The sequence below is a fragment of the Gallinula chloropus genome, assembly GCF_964237585.1.
Source record: "Gallinula chloropus genome assembly, chromosome: 21".
Lineage (NCBI taxonomy): Eukaryota > Metazoa > Chordata > Aves > Gruiformes > Rallidae > Gallinula > Gallinula chloropus.
This window is the reverse complement of record NC_140106.1, coordinates 2,322,660-2,335,738: the sequence shown is the minus strand read 5'-3', so window position 1 is coordinate 2,335,738 and position 13,079 is coordinate 2,322,660. Positions and strand designations below refer to the sequence as shown.

The 13,079-nt window shown below is 40.0% G+C and overlaps 1 protein-coding gene and 2 pseudogenes across 3 annotated transcripts in view; 2 read left to right on the top strand and 1 right to left on the bottom strand.

Annotated features, from left to right (window-relative positions):
- Positions 1 to 13,079, bottom strand: part of LOC311199737 (tubulin polyglutamylase TTLL13-like) — a 336,991-nt pseudogene that overhangs the window by 155,716 nt on the left and 168,196 nt on the right. The gene's annotated exons all lie outside the window — the stretch shown is intronic.
- LOC311199707 (tubulin polyglutamylase TTLL13-like) overlaps positions 1 to 13,079 on the top strand; it is a 146,942-nt pseudogene that overhangs the window by 33,318 nt on the left and 100,545 nt on the right. The window lies entirely within an intron of this gene.
- The window catches only part of LOC311199708 (DNA mismatch repair protein Msh3-like), a gene marked incomplete at its 5' end in the record, with an annotated part of 84,314 nt that overhangs the window by 7,601 nt on the left and 63,634 nt on the right, over positions 1 to 13,079 (top strand). Inside the window, 2 exons of the mRNA XM_084273845.1 lie at positions 8,163 to 8,275; positions 9,514 to 9,628. Coding sequence (XP_084129971.1) covers positions 8,163 to 8,275; positions 9,514 to 9,628 — 228 coding nt within the window. The remainder of the gene's footprint in view (positions 1 to 8,162; positions 8,276 to 9,513; positions 9,629 to 13,079) is intronic.

The following is a 13,079-nucleotide window of genomic DNA, read 5'->3' as shown; positions in this document are numbered from 1 at the left end:
TGGCCTTCTTGGCCACCTGGACACACTGCTGGCTCACAGTCAGCTGGCTGTCAGTCAACATCTCTAGGTCCTTTTCTGCTGGTCAGCTTTCCAGCCACTCTGCCCCAAGCCAGTGTGTGGGGTTGTTGTGACCCAAATTCAGAACCCAGCACTTGTCCTAGTTGAACCTCACACCATTGGCCTTGACCCATCAATCCAGCCCTCCTGGATCCCTCTGCAGGGCCTTCCTGCCCTCAAGCAGATCAACACTCCCACCCAACTTGGTGTCATCTGTGAACTTACTGAGGGTGCTCTCCTTCTCCTTGTCCAGATAAATGATAAAGATATTAAAGAGAACTGTTCCCAGTACTGAGCCCTGGGGAAGTTCATTTGCACCTACTAATTGAGACCAGACACAATTATAACAGTTAGCTTTGACCTAGATCAGTATTTATCCCCTCCCTTCATATAAATTACGCTTGTCTAGCTGTACATTGTTGTATGAATTTTAAGACCGTGTGTGTGAAGAAAATACTGAAAATTACCCTGTCTGGTGGAAAAGAACACAGATTATTAACATGTTGTGCAGTACTCAGCAAAGACCTGAGCAATGAAGAGAGAGGTAATGATCCATTCTTGAAGAAAAAAGGGGGAGACAGTAGTTCAGAATTTGAAAATGATCGCAAAAGCACAATGTGGTGCTCAGGTGTTTTCATTGACTCTAAGCCAGCTGCAGAGAAAGAGACACAGAGGAGTCCTCTATAACTGATTTTAGGATATAGGAGATATATATATATCTATCTCGTAGATGTGGAGCTTCATTAATTTCTGTCACCCATGTATTTTTCATCTTTGTAAATGTATTGTCTGCTTGGGGTTTTAGAAATACTTGCATTTGCTTTTACATTTCCTGTCCTTCCTTCCTTCCCACTTAAAGTTAACATCTTGAAACGAAGTAGCAAGCTTCAAAGCATTCTGTTCCTTTAAAATCCTTGGTGCTCTGGTAGGATAGAGTGTTTTATCAGGATTTTCTGTATCATAAGAAAAAGATGTTACAAGGTCTATGGGTCATGTTAGGACCATGTGGGGGTCATGTCCGTGGTGTCCTTTTGGAGAAACTCTTCATGGCTGTGAACTGTTAAACCTCTTTGTCATGCTGCTGTGTGCCTGAACCCTGAGAGTTTCAAGGACTGCAGAACAGCATGCACCTGGAGCTTGTGGAACTCTTCTCTGACAGTGAAATCATCTTTTGGGGGGTAGGGGGGAAGTCTGTGCTACTTCTCCCAGAAAATTCCAATCTTACAGAAAATTCAGGGCAGGAATACCCATAGACCACAAAATATGCCTGTTTGTGGTCGACTTCATGGTGTGCAGAAAAGAGGCAAACCACAGGGGTGATCCCAAACGATCACAAGTGAACGATTTGAGCTATATTATCACTCTCTCCTCACTCATGCTTTGATTCAGAAAGGGGTATTTTCCATGTTGGGGTGTAACTGGGTGAACGTTACTTCCTTGGCTTTAATGTAGTATGGCAGATGCCAGGTGAGATGTTCCTACATTTTGTTTGTGAGGGTGCTGCTTTGGGGCTTTTTGCTTGTTTGTTTAATTTTTTGAAGCCCAGCAAGAATAGCAGTAGCTGCTGGAGCACAACTGTGTCTGTGTTTTGTTCAGTAGTACCTAGTTTTGTTCTTACAGAAGGCACAGTGTCATCTAGTACCTACCTAACCCTCTGCCCTTTGCTTTTATGATAGTTTGCTCTACTTCCTTGACAACTCCCATCTGAGTTCCTAAAGTTGAAATAGTATTTTCCTCAAATTTCTTGGACCTAGACTCTTGTAGATGTATTTTGAGTGCTTGTCAGGAGTGGTTCTGCTAAGGTGACTAGAAGGAAACTGGGATGTGCATGCTGAGAAATGTTGATAGTTTAGATAGTAAAGGACAAGCAACACATTGTCTGCAAGATTTTTCTTTGTGTGCATTATATTTTTGTAAAATATCTGTGTGTATTTTAAAAAACTGTGTCAGAGTTGCTTCTAGGCTTTCTAGCAGCTTCTAGCACAAATAAGGGTCTGGGAGTTTGATCTTTGACAAGCTGAAGGTCTCATAGGGTAATATGTTGTATGTAGTATACTGATAACATACATGTGGTAATGATTATTATTACAGGCAGCAGTGGTTTATATCACTCTGAGAGTGGCAGATACTCAAAGAACGTGACTGTGCTGCCATTTTCATTGCAACAATATTCTCTCCATTTCTGGTATCTGAAGGTTTTTCAGAGAAAATGTGGAAAAGTACTTTACTCTGGCAGGAGAAAAAAGCTGTGCTCTGGTTATAAAAATATATTTACTGAATGCCAGAAGAACAGCTGCTTGGAAATGTCATTGAGGCTTTGCCAGAGAAGCTACTGTAGCTCCATGCCAAGATTTGCCAAGAAAGGAAGGAGGATTGTTTTCCAGTTCTCACAGTCAAGTTCAAACCTAGACATCCTGAGCTATAAGAAACTGTGTAATAAAGGCAACACAATGGTGACAAATAAAGGAAATGTAGTTTCTGTTGAGCATGCTCATAAGGGGAGATGACTATGTATACTTGGATTTCTGAAAGGATTAATGCATTCAGGTTACCTTGCTCTGCTGGGCAGCGTTGGCATTTTCCCCTATGATGACACACTGGTAATCCTATTACAGTGCACTATGAGCAGTGCAGAGAAAATAGCAGTTTGAATAAAGTGTATAGGAAAAATTAATTAGATTTTTTTTGCATTTATAAATCTGTGCTTAGAATCAGAATTAAAACCTTCTTAATAAGTTGTGGGAACAGAGATTTCCCTTCCTAAATTCTGTATCATTTATGAACTTGTGATATATGGATGTACAGTAAAGTATTGGTGCCTGCACTCTTGCGTTTGAATAGAACCATAGAATGTGTTAGGCTGGAAGGGACCTTTGAAGGCAATCTAGACCAACCCCCTCCAATGAGCAAGGACATCTTTACAATATCCAGTTGCTCAGAGCCCATCAGTCCTCACCTTGAATGTCTCCAGGGGAAGAGGCCTCCACCACCTCTGTGGGTAACCTGTGCCAGTGATCCACCACCCTCACAGTGAAGAACTTTTTCCAAATATCCAAGCAAAATCTCCCCTTTTCCATTACCCCTTGTCCTATTGCTTCACGTCCCTGGGAACAGTTCTTCCCCAGCTTTCTTAAAGGCATCTTTCTGGTATTGGAAGGCCACTATAAGGTCCCCCCGGGCCCCTCTCTTCTCCAGACTGAACAAGCCCAACTCTCTCAGCCTGTCTTCACAGCAGAGGTGCTCCAGCCCTTTGATCATTTTTGTGGCCTCCTCTGGACATGCTCCAGCAGGTCCATGTCCTTGTGTTGAGGGCTCCAGAGCTGGATGCAGTACTGCAGGTGAGGTCTCACTAGAGCAGAGGGACAGAATCCCCTCTCTCAATCTGCTGGCCACACTTCTTGTGATGCAGCCCAGGATGGGGTTGTCCTTCTGGGCTGTGAGTGCACATTGGTGGCTCATGCCCAGCTTCTCATCCACGAGCACCCCTAAGTCCTTTTCCTCAGGGCTGCTTTCTAGCACATCATCTCCTAATCTGTATGGATAACGGGGTTGCCCTGACTCAGGTGCAGGACCCAGCACTTGGCTTTGTTGAACCTCATGAGGTTCACCTGGGCCCACTTCCCCAGCCTGTCCAGGTCTCCCTGGATGGCATCCTGTCCCTCTGGCACATTAACCTCACCACGCAGCTGGGTGTCATCAGCAAAGTTGCTGAGGGTGCACTCAGTCCCACTGTCAGTATCATTAATGAAGATATTAAACAGCACTGATCCCAGCACAGACCCTTGAGGAACTCCTCTTGTCACCATCTTCCATCGGGACTTGGAGCCATTGACCACCACCCCCTAGATGTGACCATGCAGCCAATTCCTTATCCACTGAACATTCCACCCATCAAATCCACATCTCCAGTTTAGAGAGAAGGATGTTGTGGGAGACTGTGTCAATGGCCTTACAGAATTCCAGATAGAAGGCATCAGTAGCTCTTCCCTTGTTCACTGATGCAGTTGCTCCATTGCAGAAAGCCACTGGATTGGTCAGGCAGGACTTGCCCTAGTAAAGCTGTGGTGGCTGGCTGGAATCCATGGCTCCATGTGCCTCAGAATAGCTTCTAGGAGGATCTGTTCCACGATCTTCCCAGGCACAAAGGTGAGGCTGACAGGGTGCTGGTTCTTAGGGTTCTCTTTCCTACCCTTTTCAAAAATGGCTGTGATGTTTCTTCTCTTCCAGTCACTAGGGACTTTACCTGACTGCTATGACTTTTCACATATCCTGGAGAGTGGCTTGGCAACTGCATCAACCAATTCCTTCAGGACTCTGAGACGCATCAGGTCTCGCAGACCTGTGTGAAACACAAGTCACGACCCTGATCTTCTCTTACAGTGGGAGGGACTCCCATCTCCTTAGTCCCTGTCTTGTGGGCCCTCAACTTGAGAGCGGTGAGGGCAGAGGTCACCAGTGAAGACCAAGGCAAGAAAGTTGAGAACCTTAGCATTTTCCTCATGTGTTGTTACCAGTTCACCACTGTTCCTCATCATGGGCAGTACACTTTCTTTAACCTTCCTTTTCTGGTTGACATAACCTGTAGAAGCCCTTCTGTTTTTTCTTGGCATCCCTCGCTAACTTCAGCTCCAGCCATGCCTTGGCCATCCTGACCTCTTCCCTACAGAACCAGGCAACATCCCTGTACTTTTCCCAGGATACCTGTGCCTGCTTCCACTGCCTGTGTAATTCCATCTTGCTTTTTGGTTTGACCAGCAGGTCACGACTCAGCCATGTCCGTCTCTTGCCTTCCTTGCCCAGTGTCTTACACCTGGGGATTTAGAACTCTTGTGCTCTGTTGAAAGCATCCTTAGATAGTCCTATGAATAGTCCTAATGCAGAATGGACAGGGAAGAATATTAGTTGGAAAGTGAAATTCTGGAGTCATTTGCTTTCCTTAGGAAAGCTGCCTGAGATGTAAGAAAACTTGGTTTGCATGTGTTTGTTTTTCAGGACATCTTTATGCACTTCATGCCTTGATACAAACTATATTCTTCTTGCTTTTAGCATTTTTTTAGTCTTAAGAGATCCCCCTCTCTCCATCCCACCCAAGTTTAATGATCTCTTTTAAATATTTTCCCTGCAGCACCTTGTAGAGCAATGAATCTTTAAGTTCATGGATTGAATTGTAAGATAAATAGAGGGATAATGTTGAGCCTTTTATTTTCCTTGTAGGGTGACAGATAAATTAGTCTCTGTAGTAAGTGAATCATAGAACAGTATAGGTAGAAATGGACTTAATATATTAGGTTATTTGCACAAAACTCTGTGTGTGTGTAAACCTGTGTCTCTGGTCAATATCCAGTTAAAGGTAGTAGCCAGAAAAACTTGTGCTAGGAATGTAAAAGGCTTTGAAAAGTTGAGTTTCATCACTGACTAGTCCTATCAGCATCATGGGACTATTGGATTGCTTGTTTTCAGAAGTACTACAAAGGATATCAATAAAATACTGGATGAGCTGCACAGCAGTTCATTGCAGATGTTCTGACAAGAATGATGTTTACAGAAGTTGATGGCAAATTGACTTCTGATTTAAATAGGCATTGGTAGCTGGAGAGATAAAGCATCAACATAAGCATCAACATATCATTCTGGCTATAATCAGAAAAATGGCCTATGGGTGATCATCTGGCTAAACAAAGGACAGACATGAGAACCTTCTGCAGAAAATTTTATTTTCATACATCTTGATAAAAATGCAGATTTTTCTTCATGTTGAATAGATATATGTAACCTAGTTTTTTTTTGCTTTATCTAGAATTTCAGACATACTTTTAGATAGACAAAATGTCAGATACTTGTTTGATTATGCCTTATCTAGAATATGTATATTAAAATATGTGAAGAACTATTTCCTACCAATATATAGTTGATGGACAAAGGTATCAGTATAAGTCACTCAAGTTATATTGATTGTAAGTATAATTTGCCAAAGTTGATGCTATGAAGCTGGATACATCTGGTTATGGAATGAAAGAAAAATCACAAATGCATTGAAGAAAATGCCAGTTTTTCTCTCTTTAAAAACAAGCAGGTGTGGCATGAATCATTCAATGAATTAACCTCCCCAAAGTCTCCTGTTTTGTCATTGGTTCTAAAAATTAGCTCTGCAGACCTTGCTAGGCCTGGCTTTTCTGAAGGCAGTGTTTTGAAAACAAGTGGAAATGAAAAATAAAAAGATTCCTGCTGACTTGTTGGACTGGCTCAAAGGCTGGTACTCTGCTAACCTCCAGATACCCTACAACATGTTTTAAAAAGTTTAATGCTGAGGTGGTATTCTTGAAAAAGGCTGTAGTGACTATCCATCCTAATTTAGCAGAATGGATGGATGTGTTAGAGCAGATTATTACTGAAGGTTAGAGCAAGTGAGAAATGCAAGGAGGACAATAGGTGATTGCTATCGGAGGTTGGGGAGCACAGACTAATTGTCTTTTACAGAAATCCATTTGTTACAAAAATGTTTGCTCATTCAGAGTATGATTGGGGCAGAGGAGAGTCACAGAGGATCTAAAGACTAAAAGCTTAATTAGATCAGTCAGTTAAAACTAAGGGACTTGAAGTAGGCAAGGATCACCTGGGATGTGCTAAAAAAAATAAGACCTCTAAGACTCAGTTAGTTTGTCACTATTTTACCTGTTATAGGAAAATATCTCTCATTTTTAAGACTTGATCCTCAGAGACATATTGATGCTTTCTGATGGAGATATGTACGATGTAATGCAGAAACCCTGGCTGGCTGAAATAAAAAAGCCCTGTAAAAAGGGTATTGATTATTTCCTTCCTATAATACCTACACAATCCCTCACATTGGCATAATTCCAGTGTGCTGGAATTATTTGGTTAATTCACATCCAGTGGTAGTATGATATTCTGATACTCTGGTAGTATGATGCTTAGATACTCTGAGGCCAAGTATGTTTTATAAATGTCTTTTACTGTCAGCTTCCTACTGGCCACTTCAGTGCTATTCTGTAGCTGTGTAATTAGGCTCAGTGTTAGCAGGGGGAATGTGTATGATTTTTGTTTTGGTTTTTAACCAGCACATCTGTTGAATGCTGAATTACCAGCTCTACAAATTAAATTGATAATGCAGCATCCACTTTTCATTTCAGTGAGCAGTTAGGAAAATCAGCCAGTGTAGAAAGGTTGTATCTTGTAAAAAGCACACACATATTCTCCTCTGAGTCAGATTTTGGCATCTCAGGTGTACTGCTTGACGCTCTAGCCCAGGTACCACACAACAGTGTGCATTGCAAAGAATAAAGGGCTTTGCCACTGACTTTCATAAGCAGGCTGTGGAAGCAGGGGTCACAGGAAACAGGCTAGATTAATTTCTCATGGGTCACAAAACTGGCTGAAACCCTGTACTGCTGTAATTCTCAGTTATTTGCTGGCAGGGAAGGGTTCATTTGGCTTAATGGTGGAACAGAGTAAGTTTGCTACATTTGCTGGTACTGTGAAACTGGCAGGAGCTGCTGGCTTGTTGGGAGCATTGGGCCATCATTAATGACTCCCTGACAACCAAGAAATCACCTCCTTTAGTACAAGGAAGATAAGAATCTTCAAATAGTTACAAAAGGACAAGAATACTTTATTTCAGCTTTATAAAGGAAAAGGTTGTAGGTTAATGTTGCAGTGAGTTGTACAGCATACAACAAAGCCTTTAAAGGATAATGAAATGTGGTAATACATAGCACAGGGTAATTGCTTTATTGTTTACTCAGTCTTTAAGAATAGATAAGGCAAATACTTGTAATGTTTGATGAAAACATTTACATCTATGTTGCAGGTGTACTAGACAACCTCTTGAAGTCTCTTCTGGGCTTGCTTGCTGTTGCTGTTTGGATTTTGTTTGCACTTTTACAATGGAAAGAAGAAAGCTTTTTGAAAAAAAAAAATCACACTTAGATTCTAAATGTTTCCAGCCCACACAAATAACTCATCTCTTCATTTTTTAACCATTCAATTCTTAACAAATGAAAGAGAAAAGAAAGTACGCTTTTGTAGTAAGTGTTCTTCATGAAGGAAGCATAAATACTCAAAAGTCCATTATTTTTTCTTTGCAGGTTACGGGATGACCGAATCAGGATAGAAAGGATGGGAAAACTTCATTTTGAATACAGCCATGCTTTCCAGCTGATCACTGATTTTTACACAAAAGAAGTGCCTGATACTACAGGTATCTTGTTCAGATTTTTACATAAAAGAAGTGCCTGATATTACTGGTCTGCCATTGACAACATCTGTTAGCTTTTGCACAGATAAAAATCCATCCTCTTAGCTTTTACACAGATAAGGAATACATGTGGGTATACCTCATCAGGTCTCACGAACTTGTCAATGTCCAATTTGGTTAAGTGTTCCCTAACTTGCTCCTCCTCTGTTAAGGACAAATGTTCAATGCTTCAGAATTTTCCACTGGTCTGAGAGACCTTGTGTTCCTTAAAACACATCTTACCAGTAAAGCCCAGAACAAAGGAGGCACTGAGTTTCTCAGCCTCATCCATGTCCTTTGTCAACCTGCAAGCTTGAACATTCTCTGTATTCTTCCTGGATCACTTGTTCCTGCTTCCACCTCTCGTACTCCTCCTTTCTTACGTTTGAGCTATTTGGGAGCATCATGTTCATCCATTCAGGCCTTCTGCCACTTTTGCTTAATTTTCTGTACACTGGGATCTTTATTGAGTTGAAGGAGGTGAATCTTGAAAATTAACATTATTTAAATAGAAATGAATATAGGGTTAACATGCCTTTTTAAAAAAAAATCTTGAAGATGTGTGTTTAGGCAGGTTTAAATTTACATGTATGTAGCAACTGAGGGAAATTATTCAACATCTGAAATGTTCAACTTCTTGTGTGTGTTAACAGTCTAAGAACAGCTTTAAAACATCTGTGAAAAGAAAATTAAATAAGGTTTTAAAAATACCAGTTAATGTTGAGATATTATGCAGTGAATTTTCCTATTGTTTCAACTGGAACAAGGGCTGTGTTAGGGCGCTGTCAGATACAAATAGCTGTCTCACAAAGATGGAACCATATTCTACAGACTGGCCAAGGCAGATAAATCATTAGCACATGTGCCAAGGCCCGTTTGTTCCTTTTTAACTTACACAGATGTTGCCTACAGTAATGGAGAGTCCAGAATTTTTATTTGTTTGTACATTTACAAATTTCCTACACCAAGTTAGTCATTTTTATGAAGCAAAATCGTGGAGTCAACTGTTTTTAAGTGTTTACATTATTGTAATGTTCTACATTCTTTGGAACCATATCTGTTGTTTTGGAACCTCACTTTATGTTGATTTATAGATATCATAGAACAGTGTGCATATATTACAGATTTCTATTTATTTAAATTGAAGAATAGCTTTTTCTGAAATATGTTGCATGGTAAACAATGAGATGGGTTTTTTTTAGGTCCTCAAAAACTATCTGTAATACTAAGCTTGGATAAGCCTGTTGTTTGCTCTCTGGCAGCAATAATTGCATACCTCAAAGAATTTAATTTGGAAAGGATGCTTTACAATCCAAGGTAAGTTGCCTTATATAAACTTCCAATTCACAGCACCAATAGATGTACCATTGTTCTCTAGTCAGTTTTATCAGACAACTTCCCTTCAATGTAATGAACCCTCCTGCTAGAGCGATCAACATAGTCTTTTTAAAAATTCTACTTTACATTTAAACTCTTAATCAGAACTAGAAGAATCAAGTGTTTTGGGGGTTATTTTCCCCCGCATGATGTTTCATGAATATCTTAATGAAATATGTTTGTCTAGACATTACTATCAGTAATGTAAATAAACTTGTACTGCTGCCAAGTGTATTGAAATCAAATAGGGTGCAACACTGGAAGATAGTAGGAGGGAAGTTTTAGGTTTGTTAGTCAGCCTCAGCCATCATATCTCAACCTCAGTTTTACCCTGAATAAAGTTTTGGGCTTTTTGGCAGCTTTAAAAAAAACACAACGAACAACAAAACTCACCTGTAATTTAGCTTTGCAGTTGTTTCATTTTGCCAGAGGTGTATAAGGAGGTATAAATGCTAATGTGTTGTAATGTTTAGACTGTACTCAGCAGGTCTGAGATAGTGAATCTAGTTATCTGTTACAAATAAAACAGACATTCAACACACCCTGGCTTTGGAACAACCATGCAAAACATTGGTCATAGAACATCACCATTTGTGCAAGATTACTACAAAACCACACAGAAATGGAAATAATCTTGTCTTCCCTTTTGTAGTCACAACACTTAGGTTTATTAGATATGCTCAGTTGAGTACTCAAAATTTGTAACAGGATTATGCAGGTGGAATCAAATGAAAATTGAAATACTGCCACTCAAGCATCTTTTTATCCTGTCTTGCACAAGTACAAAAGATGGCAATCCTACCTGTCGTAAGTTTGAAAAAATAATTGAAGCTTATTAAATGCTTTAATAAAACAGCTTTATCTGTTGTGGATCCTGTGCAAAATATTCTCTTGGTTCTTTCAGTATTCTTCTGTCCAGTAAGTAGACAGGCTTTAACAAAGTAAGTCTGGCTACAAACTGGAACCGTAGAAATATGTCATCAGTTGTAGATTGTTCACATGTTTGTATGAGATAACTGCAGTTGCAAACCTTACTATGAAGGGCCACCAACATTTACAGGTTTTTAAAAATGCAGCTGCAATAAAAAACTGACTGCAGATACCAGTTTTAAACTTCTCTAAGATGCCTACTAAAATATCTAGAAATTACATATACCTGTTTTTTCTGGTTTTTGGAATAAATTTTCTACCTTAGCCCTTTCCCTCTTCAAGTGCTATCAAAATGTTAACAGAAAGAATTGCTGTGGTGTCTTTTAAGCTATCTCCCATGCCTCATCCACCAAAGAGTGTTCTGACCTGTTGTATTCCTGCTCATCCTCTTTCATAGGCTTGCTTGTTTCCATTTTCTTTCTGGTTTTTTTTTCTTTTTCTTTTTTTTTCCTTTTTTCTTTCTTTTTTCTTTTTTTTTAAATACTTGGGTGGCAAGGAAGGGAGCAGGATAAATCTTCTTGAGAGTTTCTGAAGAAAGTGAACTGCAAGGAAATGCCATTCCACTTTCAGGTCACTGGTGTCACAGTGTGTTACGTGCGATTGCACACAAGGTGAATGTTCTTTCACATGGGGGAAACAGAAAATACATCTTTTATGTAGAATTCAGAAGCAAAGGACAAACAACATTATGTGAAGGCTTACCTAGCAGCGGTCAGTCACATTTCTAGGAACTGCATCTTAAAATCAAGTATAATTACAGACCGGAAAGGAAAAGCACTAAATCTTAAGAGTTGACATTTGCCTGCTGAAGGTTGCTTTAACTGACTTCCTGTGAATGTACAAGCACCTGAGTGGAAAGGCAATGAACTGTTTGATACCTTGGTGATAGGCCGTAAAGAAATAAAATGCATTCCTTGAGGTAACTTTGTTCCTGTGCGCAGGAGCTTGGATTCTACTACATTTATTTCTAAACCCTTTACTGCTTTGACTGTTCTGATACTGAATTCTGCTTGCTGGTTTTAGTGTGTCACATATATTGAAACAGTGAGGCAAGTACTGAGGCAAACTCAACTTTAGTATTTTTCCTAATGCCAACAAAATACTGTCTAATTACTGAGAAGGGAGAGCCATTTATGCAAAGGGTGCCAGGCTTACAAATCCTCTGTGATTCTGCAGGAAATAGAAGAGAGAGGCTTCCATAGTACTGTCAAGCAACTTAAAATTCCTAAGAGAATTCAGGTCAGTGAGCATATACTGATGAGTCAGTGAGCATGAAGTTAGACTTGTGAGATAGTTTCCAGTTTATTAATGTAAGTGACACAGACCTACCTGATAGGAAGAGTGACAAAAGAATTCCTTGCATCTCTGTTCCCTCTTCAGATAAACACTCTTCTCTCAGCTGGACAAAGTTCCAGCTCAATTTAACAATAAGATTCATAAAGTGAATTCAATAAGTGATGAGGATTCTTCATTACTGGGAGGGACGAATTATGTTTTAATATTCAGGTAAAGCTTTTAAATCCACTTTTTCAGATCCTAAATAAATAAAGCAAAATCCTAAAAAGGAGAAAAGATTTCTGCCACAGCAGACCCTGGAACACGCACAGACTGCATTAGAGCTCTAACAGCAAGTGAGAGTGGATCTAACAATGAATGATACAAACTTTTTTTAATCAACATGATTTAAGACCTTTGCATACAGAGACACCTTCACTGGCTTTTGACAAGAAGCTGGTACACAGCTAGGAGAGGTTTCCAAATACCAGTAGAGTACCCAGTATTGCTTGAAAAATCATAATTTTCATCGCAGTTGCTGGGAGATGTCTAAGTGTGTTTTAAATTTAGCTACATGTTTTCCAGCATATTGGACACAGCAGAGAGAGACTGCAGTGATACATGAACTTCAAGAAATGCAGGGAATGAAAGAGACAGGTATCTTTCTGAAGGAGGGGAGTAGCTTTGCAACTGCAGGGCTATTGAGCAGAGAATATAGACAGAGGCAGAAGTGAAAAAGGTGAGGGGAGGGTTAAAATGGCTTTGAGGGAGAAGAGGGAAAGAATTCAAGGAGAGGAGAAGTGTTTGATTGTACTTTGTAGTAGGGGTGGAAGGGAGTTAGGGAGACGAAATTGACAGAGAAGTCAAAATACAAGTTCTTCAGCTTAAAATGGTGAACATCCTTGGGTTTTCAGGGGGAATGTCACCAAACTCGAGGGAATGGTGTTCATAAGGCTTTCATATCTCTTGAGTGCTGATAACATCAGAAACAGAAGGTGTACAAGACAATGCATCTATTTTATTCCCCACTGTCACTGTGAGAAAGGGCATACTGAAATGATTTTGGGAGATTTCAAAGTCAGCTCAGGAGCGTGAAGGGCTGATAAAGGGAAGACATGATTTTCAGACACTAAGAAGAGGTGCTTAGGACAGGATATTCCATCTCTTCTAAGACTACAGAAGAGCA